Here is an 18,410-nt window from a genome sequence, read left to right as displayed (position 1 = left end):
ATATCAAATGATTTTACTTATGCTTTCATGCAATCTCTTCGAAAGACTTAAATCTGCTTTTGTAAATTATTTTTCAAGCAATGCATTTCAATGAAAATTGTCAAACAGATTTGGGGGAAAATAAATAAAACATATATTTTTGGCATTCAAGTGTTAATATACACACGCATAAAAGCATAATTTACGAATGGATGTTGAAGTTTTTGCATTTTTTTACATTTTTATATGGCAACGCCATTGAACAATTGTGATGAAAATAATAGCAAAGCGTAAAATTCACAAACAAAATAATTTTTTTTACTTTATAAAAAACCTAACTTTTTAAATTTTTATATTTCATTAGTTATTTGAGAACAACAAAATACATTTTTGATTAACAAACATTCATCTTGAAATAAAAAAAATAATTTTTGAATAAAAGTCTTAAATAGTTCATGTTTCACTTTTTTGTTGATGAAAACGATAATTTATTAAAACAAAATGAAAGTCCACACTTAGATTTCATCCGTCCAATATCAAACAAAAAAAATTAAAATAATTTAGGTACGCTTGCAAAAACCACTAAAAATTTTGCCAAAGCTGTGGTGGAACAGAAAAAATTAAATATTCCAATATCTTGTGCATATCGAGAGATGAATCCAACTCTGACCTACCCCGTTCCACTTTGCCAATCTGGCGATGCCATTCGCATCCCAATTGAGCCGCACTGCGTGCTCTGGCCACAATGGAAGGCATTAAAATTAGTTTATTTGAGCCTGGTTGTGCCACTGGGCATTTCCAATCGAAGCCCACTCTATAGCCTCCGCCCATTTCCCATTTACCCACTGGTTGTTCGGTGCATTCCTCATACGCAGTGTGTCCCATCAGCAGTTGTGTTTCTGGTTTTCCGTTTATCGCCTGCATTGTTTACCGACTACCTCCCCCCTCTCCCCCTGTCTGGCTGTTTGTTATTTATTTAAAATAATTATTGGGGGAAAATTTAATGTTAACCAACTTGATAGGATTTGCCAAAAACTTTATTTCTAGGAGTATTATGAATTCAACATTTTTGCACTTCATATTTTCAAATAAGGTAAGCTTGAATGCAAAAAAAAAAAAAAAACATTTTTTCTTGATTTATGTACAGAATTTTGTTTATTTATTTTAACAAATTTCTCTACTGAAATGCAAATTGCCCAGCGGACAGTCCACGTCATTGTCATCATCAACTTGCAATTGATTAATGGCCTAGCAAATAAATTATGGCAGTTTATTTGGCCGCATCGTGTGGCGTAAAAAAATACCATTGAAAAAACAAACCGAAAATGTATGGCCTACAAAGAGTGCACATAAATTTCGCAAAAAACTTGTCAAAATCAAAAGCCCGGAAATGCCACATTACAAAAGGGGAAAAGTATTTGCCGTTCAAAGTATTCGATATTTATTTAGCCATTGATAAAGAATGATCAAACAAAGAGCCAAACCCATTGCTCCACTGAGCCGTGAGTTGGAGCAGCCATTACAGGGTATCAGGCCCACTTTGGAGGTGCAGACACATGCCTCCACCACCATTCCCGTGGCATGGGTCTGTCGATAGCACCCGTTGGTGCTGTTCACAATGGCGCACATGTACGTGATATTTTGTACTGAAATATAATGTTTATTATATAGATAGGGGGGTACTTGGCTAGAGGCAGAGCTACACTCACTTCCGCCTTTGAAAATGTAGGAGTATTTCACGCAGGAGCGACCGGGCGACATTTGGCACAGAAAGTTGTCGCGGTCCTCCGTGGCGTTATGCCATAAAGCCTTCACATCCGGCACTGTATCGTCAGCTATAAAATTTTTTTGAAAACAAATTATTTGTTAAGAATTATTAAAAAGAAGGTAAGATATTATATGTACTCCAATGTTTTGTTTGTATAAAAAAATTACTTTTTAAAAAAATGTTTTATAGTACACATATGTCAAGAAACAATTAAAATTTTTAAGCTTTCAATTCTTTAGCCAATTTCATAAGTTTCTTCTTATATTTAGTATGTGAGCTGTTAAAACGCACGTGTCACCACCAAAGGCTCTTCGCAGGGTATGTCATTAAAGTCACCAACTCTGGAATCACAGGTTTCCGTGTGTATGTTCGAGTGATTTTCGTAGGCACCAACCCAAGTAAAGTGAAAGCACTGGGGAACTGTAATCGCAGAAGTGTTTTAGTCATGGAATCCCAATTTTTATACTTGACAAATTCATAAAATCTACGCACTTTCAGCCAACAATTGACAAACGAACAGGAGCAACGGCAGCAATAATCGGTGAAATTTCAGTGGCATTGCCGATAAGATTGTGTATTTTAGGAGAATATATTTCTTTATTTTTATGGAGGAGATTCGATGTTGTCACTGGGAAAGACAAACTGATAATGGTTTGATGGCAATCAAAACGACCGATCGATGGCGAAATATTGTGTCTTATCAATCAGTACACATTCACTAACTTTAAAAAGCCGCAATTAATAATATATAATATAATAATAATAATAATTAAATTGGTTATTTTAATGTTTGGATAGGTCAGTAGGGATTTTTATTATTAAAAAACTAAATAGGGCTAATTTTTATATTATGATTAACTGTAAATTAAAATCGAATCTAAGCACAACAAATTTGCAGATTACGTTCTGCTTTTAAATGCAATTAAAAAATTAACTTATTTTTGCTCACATATTTTATAGTAGTTTAAAGCAAATTTATTTGTAACTTCTTTGTTTTAAATTTTATTCATTATCGTTGTAAATGATAATAATTTTGGTCAACCTGAATTTCTACCGCTTTTGTAGTCGTTTTTCTTTACAATATCAATGTTTAGCATTTCCGAGTGCTTCGATTGCAATCAGCAATCGATAAGCGTTGTTATCTCGCTTTTCCCACCTTGTCTCTTTTGTTTTTACACTTGGCAAACAAAGAAAGCGCCATAAATTGTATATAATTCAGTATTCCTTTGACATTCGAAACAAGGTGGGATGACGAATTTATGCAAATGGCATTTAATTAAATTCACACAATCGAGATGGGTCGCAGGGGAAAATGAAACAATTAAATGGGAGCAGTTGCTAAAATTTTTAACTAAACTCTGCAAATTGTATTTGTTGTTAATTGGTCAACTGTCCTGCCCCATCGTGCAAAGTCCAGCCCACAGCCTTTGCTCTCGCAAAATGAGTTTGAAAACAAATAAAAATGTCAAACGAATGAATAAAAGTTGTCTAATTTAATTTGTTTAGCAGGAGCAACGGCAGCAGCCATTGGACACTGAGTCGCACAAGTACTCGTACATTCGCTCACACTCACGTAGTTGCCAAACATTTTCCCAAATTGAATAAGCACGGAAATTTGGGTGCGGCGTATAGTCGAGTACTTGTTCCGCTCCCTTCACTATTTTTTAAATTTAATTTTTAATTGCTCAAAACAATTAAAATTTATTTGCAATTTTGTTTCTACGTGTTGGCTTGTGTTTTTGTTTGGCCAACTTTTCAGGCTAAGCAAACCAGCTGCCATCGCAATATACGTGCTCCGTAAACTTTGCTCGCCAGTGTAAATTGGTAAATAGGGCTAGAGGTAGGTGGCTATGTATATAGCACCCGATTCGTTGGCTTTAACTTGCACTTCAGGCACTTGCCATCGCATCCATCAAATCACAGGCGAAACCTTTGAACTTTTCCAGTCAATTCACCGTTAACCGTTACATGATAAGCGCATTTCCCAGCGTTTCCTTTCACCTATTTCCCCCTAGAAAAGCCATTGTCTCCCATGATGGATGACGTGTGTCATTGGCCCGGGGGCTAGTATCAATCACAAGACGGAAATTAGCGTTAGTCATACATTTTCAGGCCAAGCATTTTCAGACATGCGGAAAAAATGTCATGTCAAATTCGCAACTACTTGGCGGAAAAAGTTTGCAAAGGATTACCCTTGAAAAACTTGGATATTATTATTAAATGGAAATTTGGTAGAATGACTAAGATAATAACGAAACTCTAAGAAAATAAAATAGGATTTATTAGTCTGCATCAGAACAAATACAGCATTTGCTATTTTATATAAGCTAATTTATGAATATTTTTCCTCAACTAGTAAAATTCTTTTAACTTGTCATTTTCGTTTGGATAGCATAAATTATAGTTGAACAACGTATAAATAAATTTTTTCCCTGCCCTTAAACTCAAATAATTAAAACTAAATAATTAAAACATCTAATTACTAAACCGATTTATTATTATTGCAGATATTTAGCTTGAACCTTTGCCAATTTCTTCCAACTATTAACCTCCACCCGGCTGAACAAACATTTCCCCATTCATTAATTATGCAAATGTTTTGATTTGGTCATGTTTCAGGCTTAGGCACAACAATACACCAAAAATTATGTTGCCAAAATGCAAATGTTACGCAAGATGGCTAAGTTGGTGGGGGGAGGGGAAGGTCGCAATCATAAAGAGTGCCATGTGATTAGCAAAAGCCGTTAGAGCAGCCTTGCGAATGGTCCAAAGTTGTTAACAAAACTGAACAGCCAAACACTCACATCCTCCTCCCACTATTTTCTTGGGAAATGTGTGCCCAGCTTTAACGAAAGCAAATGTCACTTGGGTCTTATGGCGGGCCTGCATAAAATTTGCATGCGATTAAAATTGATAAATTGCCAAGGAGGATGTGTGAATGGGAATGGGAGTGGGAATGGTTCGCTCGAATGCCCCACACAAACACAACCCAAGACCCGACAATGGGATTCAATTAAAAGACCCACTAAGGAAAAAATTTTAACACAGCCATATAATAAGTTTTGATCATAAATATTACTGTTTGTTCTTGGTACATCAGAAACCAATAGTAACGATATTAGAAAATGTTCAACTATCGGCAGCGGATATCTAGGTTGAATTTAGTTTATTCATTAACAAATAGAAACATTTTTAAATATATAAATAAATACAAATAAATATATTTTGGCAGTGTATATTTAGTAAGACTTAAAGATCTTTATTTGTATAATTAGTTAGGAAAAACTATACCCAAAAAAACAATGTTACCTATATGATAAAGGCTCATCTATGGAGTAGCTTCTTTTGTAGGTAATTGTTTTAAATTTCTCTGTGTCCATTTTTAGGTTATTTGGTTTTTTGGGTGCATCAGGAGGGGCAAATCTTTCTGCCACCTGGCGCTGCGACACCTACAAGTGTAAGTAAGGGGCTAATGTCTGTAAATTAAATAGGGCATGTTGTCGCGAAAGCTCCACTTCCCCACGACACTTTCCCCGGCTATTCCCGATGACTTGCTAAACCGATTTGCTAAATTACAAAGTCCCCTGTTGCCAACGCAGCATCCAGCATCCAGCATCTCGTATCTTTTATCCAACGCCCATAAGTCGACGGCCCCGCGGTTCCCTCTAATTACGCCGCCTGCGAGGCGCTTGCGAGTCCGGATCATTATGTCACCTGTACGAAAAATGCCGCACGTAATCCGGAAACGAGTCGAGCTGCACGACGGACACGACGAGGAGCTCATTGTGCGGAAATCGCATTTGGGGCGGATAGCTCCGCCTAGTTAACGACCAGCCAACTAATACGATTAGTGTTATAAGTCGGAGTGTCACCAAGCGAAGGAGCTCTTACACTGAAAGAAATGCCGCTTTACAAAATAATGATTTAAATTTTGGTTGCAAAACGTTCGAAAAATAACATATATTCATATATAAAAAGTAGTTTTATGTGAACGATTTCCAATTGGTTTTGACCAAGTATTATGCGGTAGGTTTCTTTAACATCAACTTTTGCTCCTTGAAAATTATGTGAAGCCTTTTTTACCACAAAACTATTTTTTTTATTTTTTATTAATATTATCCTGAGATAATGTTTTAATGTTTAATGTTCTTTTGACTACATTTTATAATACTTTTGCTGTGAGCTTTTCAAATATAGGGTTTTTATTTTCAGTTTTTGGATGCTTGTTTCTTTTTAATGGTATCGACGATGGTTTTGAGGTCGTAGTAAGAGTAACGATAGTAGCTAAAGTACTCTGGATTCTTGTAGGTCTCATTTTTGGCAGCCTTAGGTCCTAGTTGCTCCTCTTCTTCTACAATGCGATAAGTGGATGGCGGTATAAAATCCGGGGAAATGAAGGCAGTCGTTTTCAAACTTTGCGGTGTACATCCTTCGGGGTGATCGCGAATATTCCGGGGACTGGTGCCCAACCGGTTTAGGACATTTGGATCCTCGTTCTTCTTGCCATTTTTTGAGTAGCCCCGGATGATTCTTAAACGCCACAAGGGTGGGCGTGGCAAGTGTTGGGGCCGAATCCTTGCACCACAAAGCATTTTGTGCCCAATTGCATTTACTGGCTTCCGTTAAAGATAGAAGTTTTACAGAATTTGTTAAATTGAAATGACATTCTAAGTGAGGGTTGAATTTTGTAAATTTTCTGACGTTCAAAGTGATACTGAAAATAATATTTATCTATGTGAAAGGATTTTTAAATATATTACTTATCATAAAACAAAGTAAAGTTAATTCATCGAAGAACAAAAAAAATATTGTTAGTTACAGATGATCAATTTTCTGATTTTTTATCAAGAAAAATTGCTTTGACTTATAATACGTTTATTCCTTATAAAATATATATGTTCTAGGCTCATCATTAATCATTACATCATTTGTTAGGACTCTTAATTTCTTGTGGTTTTAAGGGATTAAAAAAAATGTAACTATGTAAATCATAAGTAAGTTTTAAATTTTAATTTGTAATAAAATAATCAAGTGTAACAACTTAATAAGGAAATCTTTAGTCGATGACGACAATGTTTCCAATGTTTTTCAGATGTTTGTTCATAAAGTTTTTTAACACTGTTTTATGACATAATTATGCAATATGCCAGCAGCACTATTTTCGACAGCAACAAAAAACTATTTGTTACCCAAATAGATTATGTAGCTTAGAGCTAGACAAACTTAGGCTATGCTTAAAAGCACCGAGCCAAGTATGTTTATTCAACCACGCCCACAAAACTGGGGCCTGTCATAAACATGCGACTGTCCCACTTTAAGCCAGCCATAAAACAGGCACAAAAGCCAAAACACAAAGCACACGTTGAATAATTTCGATCATTAAACTTATTCCACTTAAAATCCATTCAGGATTTGAGGGGACGAAACGGCGGAAATAAATGCCCCAACAACCCGAATGTTAACCCTCGACAATCATCCACCCCACAATGGACCCCAGGGCGGCGGTAAAGTTTTTAAAACTAACGTTGAACAACGGCAACGATGGCAATAAAAATCCACAACAAGTGGAGTCGGAGAGTCGGTGAAATAAACGCTCAAGTGCTGAAAATTGTCAGGTCCTGGAGAAAGAAAAAAGGACAGGTAACACGTAGATGGTTCACCTGAACGCTTTTTAATACACTCTCAAGCCCACGCACATAACGGAGGCGTCCCTGATTGTGGCTTGTAAATTTATAGTTTCACCAAGAAAATCGCGTTGGCAAAGTTTTTACTTTTACTAGGTCTCTGCGCACACACATTCGCAATTACATTTAGCCCAACCCGTGCACTTAACCCACTCTTTCCAACTTCCTGTGGCACATCCTCATCTTCATCCTCATGCTCATCCACATCCACATCCGCATCCACATCCACATCCGCATCCACAATCCCAGTCAGCCAGTTGGCGACATCTAATTGCTTTTGTTTTCGGGCCAGACTGGCAATGCCACTACAAGTGGCTTACAAGCGGGTACAGTTGGGTCGCAAAGGTTACACCCGAACTCCAAAGTCGTAGTGCTGCGGAAGCCCTTTCGTTAAGGTAATTTTCCGCTATAATTTCTCTGGCTCTGTGTGTGTGTGTGTTTTCAGTGTGTGCGAAAGAAATCGTAGAAAGTTTTTCAGGCTTGCAGGTTTGGAGTTAAAAGAGCTGTTAAATTTGATTGTTAGTAAGGCTAAACTGGGGTTAGTGCGTTCTCTAAAATCGTAGTGAGGTAACATTATGAAATTCCTTTGGCTAAAATTGGCTTATTAGGAAATTAGGTAGATGGCCCTGTTTGAAGTTCATATAAAGATAGATAAAGCGTACAAAGCATTTCATTAAGCCTCTTTTAAATTTAAAAACAACTTTATTTGAATAATTTCAGTACCAGCCATTCCCAATCAAATATTGAAAATATCCGCTTTAAAATAAATCAACTATCTTTAGTAATTAAGTAAATTTTGTACCTACTTAATTGCTGTAGGAATAGTACGATGCAAAGCATACCCAAATATAGAATAAATTACGTTTTACCATGACTCGCAAAATATTCGATTTACCCTTCCTTATCAAAAGTAAATGTATGTAAATATATTCTGCAACATTTCTCAAACACAATCTTTTGGCATATCCATATTCATATTTAAAATCAAGCTGCAATCTATTTTGTACCGTATCCAAGTTCCTTTATTTAAAGCCATATAATTTGCCTGACACCTCGAGTTCTGATAACTTCTGAAGACATTCGTTGACTTTTGTGGGTGAAATCAAAAACCCGGCGAAACAAAGCTGCAGCTGCAGTAAAACTTTATGCAAATGCTACGGGAATTCGGGATTTCGAGTGGTGGTGGAAATTGGGTGGTGGCCTTTGTGCCACTTTTCGCACGGAGGCGACAGCCAACAACGAACGGCGAACAACGCACAACGTACAGCGAACAACGAACAACGACAAGCCAACGACGGGCCAAAACATGGAGCCAGAGTAGTATACTATTTGGCTGCTTGCTTAATTAAAATGCGCAGGCAGTGCGAGCGCTTCATTTGGCCCGCTTAATCGGCCGCCACAGATTTGAATCGGCTTGGTGGCGGAGGCCGAGGACTATTCCGGAGAATCCCCACCGACCTCGCCTCTTACTTGTTCTGCGCTTGCTGTTGCTTTGCATGTAAAGTGTCAAGTTTTTCATTATAATTTGCATATTTTTCGCCAACTTTTCGTCTGCCAACGCCCACCGCCCACCGCCCACCGCCCACAGCCCACCGCCCACTTGGCCCGCTGAATAAATGACAACAATAAGCATTATGGCCTGAGCTGCAAGAAAATCCAGCTCGGCCAGGACCTAGGCAACATGCTCGTCGTCTATCTGCTGGATACACAGAATGTATCTCTTAAGCTATTTCAAGTTTAATTCCTTGACTTCGCTCCTTGTCCGCCTGCGTGTTTGCCCAAAAACTGCGAAGATGTTGCCGAGCCGCGGCGCATAATCACGCGAAATCTGAAAACGTGTCTGGTATAATAATGAGCACTGATTATAACTTGAAATTGTGTGTGAAAGTACAGTTGTGTGCGCAAGTTATGCTACGTGGTGCTCTTATTGTAAAAACTCTAAAAAAAAAAGAAGTACATACTTTCTTGCAACTTTCATGAGCACAAAGGCATGGTAGGATAAAACAATGGCAAGGCTCACCAAAATAGCTACGGGGATTGAAACGCAAAAAAGAAGTCTCTTTAAAATCATTAAATCCAAAATAAAAGTTATAGTGTGGTTACTTAATATGGGAACAAAGTCTAAAACGAAGATTAAAGACTGAAATCAAGAAAGAATTTATCAACTTTTAGTGATTACATTTTTGTATAAAATAAAAAAGCCTGCCATTTTCGATTTAAGTAAGGCATGGCATTAACTTGTTTGACCCACTGTACCTCTCTTACCCAGAAAACGATGTGTATTTAAACTAAAATGATGTCTTCCTAATCAACTACCAAGATGGGATGAAGGTGTCGATACGGCAAGGAAGAGGGCAAGTTGAAAAACTGAAGACCGCACTGCCATTTTTTGCCCTGCAGCCACATTATTATGGCGTATTGTGCCAACATGTCCTGCCACCCAGATCCTGCAACTCGTCCTCACATCGGGCAGTACGTGTGGTGTGTTGCGAGCCTGCAGGATATTATATGATGTGTAGTAATTTGAATTTGAAGTGAAGCTTATAAGCCATCAGACAGTAGACAAAGGGGCTCGACGTGTGGTGTGTGGGGTGTGTCCTGTAAGGATATTCCTTTCTGTGGGCGAAAACACTTCGACGGGGAAACATCAAAAATGTCCTCGTCTCTGGGGGCGGATTAATAGGATTTTCTTTTATGGATTTATGCTGATTATTCTGATGTTATTAGTTTAAAAGCGTGACAGTCAACTCGACATTTTAAAGTAATCCATTGATATACGACTTGGCGACGAGGGTCCTAGATGCCGCCTTCAAACCAAAAGCCCCCACTAAATCACAAAAATTGCATCGACCGCGCCCCATTAGTCCGACTTATTTATGGCAACGCGACATTCAATGGCAATTCAATATATTTTGGGGCGAAGAAAAAACGAAATCAAACAGAATTTGTATCTGGCCGTCGGTCATTTTTGGTTGGATGGCTCGGTCGGGGCAGTTTTGGCCAGGCCAGAAACAAACTCCGCAATCGGCGCACACAATAAACCATTACAGACGATTAATTTCATTATCCGCGGCGAGTGAAATCAAAAACAGCAACAGATTTATGCGTGCGACCGCAGGATCTCCATCGAAAGCGAATGCAATTGTCCAATCTTGCCTCGTTTTTTACGCCCCATCTTTGGTTTTTATAATTCCCGCATTTTTTGTTTGAGGTTGTGAAGTGGTATTTTTAGTTGGCAATGAATGGGTTGCTGGTTCAAACTGATGATGATTTGGTTTTGCGGTAAAAAAACTCTATTGTGTTTTGTCCCCATGAATTGAATGATATGGAAGCGTAAACGTTCCGGTACAGGCTAATCGGATCAAAGGAAAGGTAAACAAATTTCTGCTAAACTTGCTTTTTTTTTTGGGTCCCAAAACCATAAAAACGAAATATTTCAATTTTGTGACCATTAAATGTCTGTGTTTTTTTTTGCCACCAACAGATACGTTTATTTATTGCCAAATAATTTATGATATATTTCTAAAGAGTTCTTACCTAAACCTATAAAGTATTTTCTTTGTTGTTTTCAATGTGAAATTTAAAATTTTAAAAATTTAATTTAGTTATGCACAAAAACCTCTTGTAATTTAATAAAATATACAATTTCTTTTTGATTTTCTGTAATTTTTTTAATAATTCAAAGAGCATTCCAAAGTTGTGAAAACTGTTGTACTCATTCCTCTCCAACGATAATTTTTCTTTTCTTCAGCTCCCAAGGGTGTATTTAATTTTAATTGTTTCATTTGTTTGTTTTTTTCTGTCCGTCTGTGCGTATTTTCTTTTGTGGTAAAAAATAATAATGCTGAAATAAAAATAAAGTATAGATATAGACGATTCAATTCATTAAGCAAACATCAGCAGAAGGAACACATGTAGGGAATTCCTCGCATTGACGCATTTCCCCGTTCTCGCTTCCGTTTCCGCTGCGAATGTGTTTCCCTTGGCTACATTTTGACTTATTTCTATTTGTATTTGCCACGCTTTATTTTCGTGGTCGATGGCCGCCACAGGAGACATGAAAGGAGATTCACTCTCGCAGCTCCACCGCCTCCACTATATCGCTATAGCAGTATCCGTGGATCGCTGGGGGTCATGTTTAGCTTTTTCACCCCTTTTGAATTGGTTGGCTCTGGCAGCCGACCCTCGAGGGTCTGAGCATCGTCTCTGTGGTGTTGCTGCTGCTGTTGCCGCTTGTTTGTTTGTTGTGTCGCCAGTGCACATAGAGAAATGATTTTGTGGCTTGATTTTGTAATTAAAAACTATCTAAAGAGGCAGAGGAGTGCCTAGTAGGTGAAAAATCGTATAGAAAAAACGGTGTCAAAAAGAATTCTCGTTAAAATTGGAATACCAAATTTTAGGGAATAGAATATTTAAATTCGTAAATAGTGGTATGCTCGCTAATATAGTAATCAAAAATCGTCTTACCAAATAATATTATTCTACGGACTTTCAGAGATTTCTTTAAATATTGCCGAATGGCATTTATTTAGATATAACTAAGAAATATCGGAAATAACTTTATTATTTTGACACCGCTCTTGAGACATATTCTCGGATGATTTAATATCATTACAGGTTTATGTATTTTTCGAAAAAATTCTCAAATATCTCAAATTGATGCATATAAACAAAAATATACCTGTATTTATTTGTTATTCATTTACTAAGGAAATTTTTTAAATATTTGGCTTCAAAGTGGCAATTGTAAACTAGTTTTGTCATTGGTAAATTACTTTTCTTAAATTTAGTTCCTTTAGATGTCCTTGTGAAAATTAAAACAGATATTTGAAAACTCAAATTTCCTCACGGAATTAATAAATTTTTTAAACAATCGCCAAAATAACTGTGTTTTCATCAAAACTCAAAAAAGTTTTTAATTTTTCGCAGTGTAAGGCAAATCATACAAATTCAAAGAAAGGGCGAGATAGAGTGAAACATGGAGTGGAAGGAATGGAAACCGTTTTCGGACGGATTTATTTGCTTAAACCCAAAGTAAAAAGTTCACTTTGGCTGCGTGGCACGCGGTAACTGTAATTGTCATTATGCCCCCGGGCAGTCAGCCCAGTTACTTACTAACCCTTGCCCTGCCCCCTCATATTTCCCTCTCTTTCCACATCGCGCCATCCCTCTTGCACTGTCTGGGTGAAACATGCCTTTGGAATGTTTGTCTTTGGCTTGGCAGCAAAGTGAAGGCGACTTGAATCATTTTTACCCCCTTTGGACCCGACCCGCCAAGTGCTTTTCATATTTAGACGTGCTACTTATTTTCCCCCCACCCCACCCTCCTGCTCGTGCATTTTCTCATCATCATCTTGGCCATAATAATCATTTAGAGGAAGTTCGCCTGAGTTACTCGGCACACTCAACAAAGTATCTATCAATATTTGCATTTAGAAGTTCTTTGCCTTCTGGCTTATTTGTTGAGTTATTAACTGGAATTAGGAAAATTGAAATGCGTTTTCCGCATAGGAGCGTAAAATTAAGGTTTTCCGCCCACGCACAATGGCCAACATGGGTACTGTTTCGTCCAGTCGCCTTAACTTTTCTAATTACGCGACACGATAATTAACTCAATTTTCTGTCAAGCGACAACAACAAGTTAAAGAGCAGCGATGGGAACAAAAGGCCAGGACAGGAAAAATGTTTGAATATCTCTACCAATGTGCAATGGCCATGGCCCGAAACAGTTGGCAAGCCGCCGAAAAAAGGCGGTGGTTTCAGGGGGGGGCCACAAAATGCCATAAAAACCGCCGACTGAAGCTGAAGTTTCCAAATTGCTGCTCGATGTGGTCGGGTGGAAACGAAGGTCTTTTTTTTTTTGTTTTTTTTTGTCTGAATTTTGCCGGAATAGCCAAAGCCGATGGTCTAAAAGCAAAGACGTATAAGGTCCTGATGGCAGATATCGTGGCCAATGCCAATTTGGAAATGCTTTTGTTTGATTTCATTAGCTGGAAATGTTTTGAATAAAAAAGTAGTATTCTTGAGATACCTAATGTACTCATTTGCTGGAACATTTATGAAACTTATATTGTCTTAAAAACATTAAAAAACAAGAAAGGAAGCTACTTCGGCAAGCCGAAGTTTGTACACTCTTGCGGCTATGGCAAAAATTAAATAAACATATTTAAAACATCTAAATATGGAATTATATGCGTATATGTTCAAAAACCTGTAAGCTATTATGATTTTCAGCTCAATTAATCGATCTTCCTATGGCTGCTATATGATAACGATTTCCGATTTCAATAAAATTAAAAGCGTTATTCCGAATTATTAAGCCCTTACCATGTGCAAAAGAAATACAACAGAAAAATCTAAAAATTTGAGGTGAGGTGAGATTCTCTAAAAAATATTAAGTTATTCAAAATATATTTGTAACTTCTCTAATTTTTAAATTAATTGTTGTTATTTTATTTTTATTTACATCGAAATCAATTCTGTCCTTTTGTCCGTCCGCCCTGAACATCGTATAAAAGTCAGAAATATATCAGATAGCTTCCATAGGAACAATCGGGAAAAAAATTTAAAACAAAATTGTAAATTTGATGTTATTATTTTTTTGTTTTTATTTCCTTGATATGAAGTAATGGCTGATTGTCTTAAAATTATGGCTTTAATTTGATATATATAACTCCCATGGGAACATTCGGAATGATAAAAAAATATACGCGTATAAATCGAAGTTTAAATGTTAAAATGAATATCTTGCAGAGCTAGATATTCTTAGCATTTTATAAGATTCCTAAATCTAATTGTCCTGCTTCATAAGAGGCCTTGTAGTAAACTACCTACCTCATTAGCATACACACAACCCACACAAAAGCCCCTCAACCGACAGACATCCAAAGGTTAACCACAACTGCCAGAGACCCCATCGGAATGAAGGGCTCCCAAATGTGCGATTGTCTCCAGTCGCAGAACCCCAAATTTGAAGGAGCAAATCTTAAATTAGCCCAGTCACGACGCCAGCTGAAGCTATTAAAAATTGTGAAATAATTTCCAAGCACGCTCCAATGGAGCAATTGGGGATTGTCGCGGAGTGTGGCTGCAATTACTTTGATGGTGACTGCGGCTCTGATGATTATGATGATGACGCGCACGATACACGCGGCATGCAAATACGCCGGAATCCCCGACTTGCACAATGGGAAGCGAAAGTCGTCAGATCAACCACCTAAGCCAAAGCCTCTATCCGCGTGGGGGGGCGGACATTCATGGCGAGCCTTTAATCAGGGCGCATTATCAGCGAGCTATGATATATAGCTATTTGTTTGATGACTCTGGGTGTGTTTGGGCACATCTGGCGCGAAAGCAGCTCCCCAAGTGCTGATGAACTGGTCCAGTTCTCGATGACAGACTCGAGAAGTGCTTTCGGTGGTGCTAAATGAGTGCCGAGGGTTGGCCAATGTCTTCTCTGCAATTAACTTTAGGGTTTTCGAATCGATGTGGCACTTGTTTCTAAGGGTAATGAATCCTTTTGTAATGTGGCCATTACTTGCGTGAAACGGCGTTAAAGATATACGAAAGGGTAGGTTGAATGAGGTGCAAACACACACTGATATCAAGTTTCAAAGAGAAATCTCTAGGCAGTATTTGGTAAAAAATTCCTTTTGACTAATTTGTCGAATAAGTAACATATAATGCCGACAGTCAATAAGGTTATTCAGTTAATTAGTTAATTATTGTTATGTTGCAGTTTTGTATGACAAGGACAAACCAATAACTACACTCAGCAACAGCCTAAAAATAAATGGTGCGACTATATAGGTGTAATAAATCTCAATGTACTAAACACAACCTCACCCTTCGAATTTCTCCATCACCCTCAGTTTTCAAGAAAAATTATCTGAAAGAGCCAAAAAGGACGATCTAACAAGTACTTAACTCTTAATAACGGTCCGAACTGAATTTTACTGCCTGAACTTATGATCATTTTGCAATAATGCAACTAATTGGCTAAGGATCCTCATACCCAAGAAAGTCGAAAGATTTTTTAAAAATTTTATATTTGAAAAATAATGCAAACACTTCAAAAGACTTTTTTTTTTGGTGGTTCCTAAAAGTAGACTATACAATTTTTTGAAGAGTCTGCAGTAATCGTTTAAAATTTTAGAGTTAAATTGATTTAATAGAAGGAATAATTGAAAACAATTAAAAAAAATGTAAAGAAGGAAAGTACCAAACAATAAGCTAGGACTTAAAATTCTTAAATTCTTAATGAAACATGTTAAAAGACCGAAAACGTAAAAGTAAAAGGGTGGGAAGATAATAAGAAGACATGCCGAACCTTTGATAGCACAAACAAAAGTCTTACTTTCCAGTATTCTTGCCACATAACGCTATCGGATGTGAACTGCAAAGTATGAAAATCTGGAAGGTGCGTGCAAATATTTGCCGATAATTATTCGCGGTTGCTTTAAGGCGCTTTAAGGCGGGCCAACGCCAAAGCCTGGCAAATATAGGATCACAAAGGAAAATCTTCTCACGGCACGGCTTCTCACAGGACGAGGGGATGCCGCGAGGACGACAAAAAAAAAGCCCCAAAGAAGCTGTCAAGCGTTGAATGTAAATGCCAGGCAGCCAGGAGATAAGCCCCAAGCCAAGTCGAGAGCCGAAAGCCGAAAGACCGGAGAAGTGTCGTTCTCATCGCTTTCGCATTGTCCTTGCGCGCGACTAAAATTAAAAAGAAGGAAAATGATAAGGAATCGGCCCTGCCAACTTGACACAATGAACTTAATATTAATATGAAGTAAATAAAGGCACCGCCAAGTGTTGAAGTCGAGCGTCCTGGGAGTAAAGTGGGAATAGGAAAGGGCAGGGGGGGGGAGCAGTCAAGTGAACTCGGCGGGTCGAGTGTATTATGGAGTGCCTGTGTGGTGGCTTGTATGTGTTGAAAAGATTTACGATCCCGAAATTCGAACAAAACTTTAAGAGAGTGAGCCATAAATTAGCCAAGGGGTTGGAGGCGAATGGAAAACCTAGAGTTCAGAACGGAGCACCCAGAACCGAGAAGTACGAACACCCCGACTTCGAGTCTAGTATTTTGACAGGGCCCAGCAGCCACGCCCTCTCCATCCCTCCAGGCCCAGACCCCTTTCAACGTTATCCCTTAGCCCTTATCCTTTATGGTTATTGTGTGCAATTCGTGGTGGCTTCAACTTTTTTTTTTTATTTTTGTTTTGCCTGGCGCACCGTCGCTTATTGTTATTGATGTTGTTATCAGTCGCAATTATTTTTTTTTGATTTACACAATTCGATGGCCGTTGCGTTTCGGTGACAATTTTCTCGCCTCGTTTTGCGGTTGGGCAAAAGGCTGGTAAAAATCCATGGACTGGCTCATTTGGCCTGGCTTAGTGTGGGTAAGGTCCTTTTCGCCGGGCGCTTTCCCACTTCCCATTTCCCTGCCCGCCACTCGCCCTTTGCATTATTGACAGTTGTTGTGGAATAATCAGATTTAAAACGTTAAATGTCGTCGCTACTTGGGCGGCTTCCCAGTTTTCCCTTCTTGTTCTCCCTTTCTCCTTCCCCAAGTTGATTTTCATTTTGGGCCCTGCCATATTTTGGCCGCCATTGTCTTCGGCTTTTATCTTTTATTTTCTGTTTGGCTTATTTTGGGAACATTTGCCAGCACAGAGATTGGCTTTGAATTTAAGTAGCAATTTCCTGTTTTGTTTTTGTCCCTGTTGTTCATGTCATGTAATGAATGTGGAAATATTGTTGGCGGGTCTGCGATGAGGGTTTTCGAAAGGATATTACCCTGCACAGGTTTACCAGCGATAATTTGGGATTATACTGGCAGGCAATAAAATTGATTGTGTTAAATAATAATTGCAGGTTTTGTATTTCTGTCTAAAATTGTGTTGATGTTAATGATTGAGCTAGATGTAATGTATAATAAGATTTGAATAGAAATATATTGTGTACTACATTTATTAATAATATTAGTTCAGCACATAAACCTTTTTTTAAAACAGTGATTACCCTTGAGCAACTGAATTCAATAGAGTAATGGTTTTTAAAAGCAATTGAGGGCTTAAACGGTTTTTAATTGGTTAGATTATACACATGCTGCATTTTGACGATCTGAAATTCGGTTGAAACTTACATAAATATAATGAATATTAAAATTTTCAATTTTAACATACACTTCAATCTTTAAATTGTTATAGAAAAGTCAAGTAGGTCAAGCTATAAGCCCAAAGGTTAGGATCTTGGTCGGTAGCACGTCTTCATACGCCTACACCATCAGAGAATTTTGCGCTAATAAACCCCCATGGTGGTCAAATTGACTTAAACTACTTAATGAAGCGTTCAGAATGTAATCCCCGGCAATAACATACTCCAGCATAATTACACCACTAGTCAAATTTCAGGCAATCTCTGCTCGCAGCATAAGCCAGAGCAAGGTGTTGTCTTATTTCGCATAAGCCGCTTACCGCTTTCCCCTCTATACTCCATACTATACCGGCAAATCTACAGCTCCGGCTCCTGCCCCCCAAACTAGACCCCATTACGTAATGCATTCGAAGATATTTGCTGAGGTGGGCGGATGGGTATGGGTATGGGTGGTATGTATGTATGTTCTTACTTTCGAGGGAATACGAGACATCCGCACACCCATACCCAGGCATAATCAAATTCAATTGCTCATTCAAAACATTAAACTGTTTATTTTTGGATGGGCGCTATGGCAAGTGGGCGGGGCGGGGCCAAGGGGCGGCTCAAGTGGCAAGGCACTTCATCATGCCGCCTAATCATTTGACCCACTTGAGAGTTGTGCAAATACTTTTTACGTCAGTGCCACCCAGAGCCACCCAGAGCCACCCAGAGCCACCCAGAGCCACCCAGAACCACCCATTTGCCATCGCCATACGACACACGAGCTGGTCTAATCCTTTCAAATGTCGGAGTCACAGTTGGAGACGGAGTGGGAGTGT

At 38.2% G+C, this 18,410-nt stretch overlaps 2 protein-coding genes across 2 annotated transcripts; both read right to left on the bottom strand.

Moving 5' to 3' along the window:
* Window positions 1-1,118: 1,118 nt before the first annotated feature.
* On the bottom strand, window positions 1,119-2,389 carry LOC128255497 (uncharacterized). The gene is made up of 4 exons (XM_052985138.1): window positions 2,240-2,389; window positions 2,039-2,167; window positions 1,689-1,814; window positions 1,119-1,625 (listed from the first exon to the last, which is right to left on the bottom strand). Exons 1-4 carry the CDS (start codon window positions 2,304-2,306, stop codon window positions 1,405-1,407), a joined length of 543 nt encoding a protein of 180 aa, XP_052841098.1. The 5' UTR covers window positions 2,307-2,389; the 3' UTR covers window positions 1,119-1,404.
* A 3,515-nt stretch (window positions 2,390-5,904) lies between these two features.
* LOC128255499 (uncharacterized) lies at window positions 5,905-6,438 on the bottom strand. Its single transcript, XM_052985140.1, has one exon. The coding sequence runs from the start codon at window positions 6,337-6,339 to the stop codon at window positions 5,956-5,958; it is 384 nt and encodes a 127-aa protein (XP_052841100.1). The 5' UTR covers window positions 6,340-6,438; the 3' UTR covers window positions 5,905-5,955.
* Between the last annotated feature and the right edge of the window lie 11,972 nt (window positions 6,439-18,410).

Source organism: Drosophila gunungcola, assembly GCF_025200985.1.
Source record: "Drosophila gunungcola strain Sukarami chromosome 2R unlocalized genomic scaffold, Dgunungcola_SK_2 000011F, whole genome shotgun sequence".
In the NCBI taxonomy this organism is placed as follows: domain Eukaryota; kingdom Metazoa; phylum Arthropoda; class Insecta; order Diptera; family Drosophilidae; genus Drosophila; species Drosophila gunungcola.
The sequence above is the reverse complement of the archived record's forward strand: the minus strand, read 5'-3'. Positions and strand labels throughout refer to the sequence as shown.

What these genes read in the sequence shown, in the direction of transcription:
- LOC128255497 (XM_052985138.1), bottom strand. Translation starts at nt 2,306, where the DNA reads ATGCCACTGAAATTTCACCGATTATTGCTGCCGTTGCTCCTGTTCGTT. An exon ending in AGAGCCTTTGGTGGTGACAC is followed by an intron (nt 1,815 to 2,038) that starts GTGCGTTTTAAC and finishes AAAATTTTATAG; the next exon opens with CTGACGATACAGTGCCGGAT. An exon ending in CTACATTTTCAAAGGCGGAA is followed by an intron (nt 1,626 to 1,688) that starts GTGAGTGTAGCT and finishes ATTATATTTCAG; the next exon opens with TACAAAATATCACGTACATG.
- LOC128255499 (XM_052985140.1), bottom strand. Translation starts at nt 6,339, where the DNA reads ATGCTTTGTGGTGCAAGGATTCGGCCCCAACACTTGCCACGCCCACCC.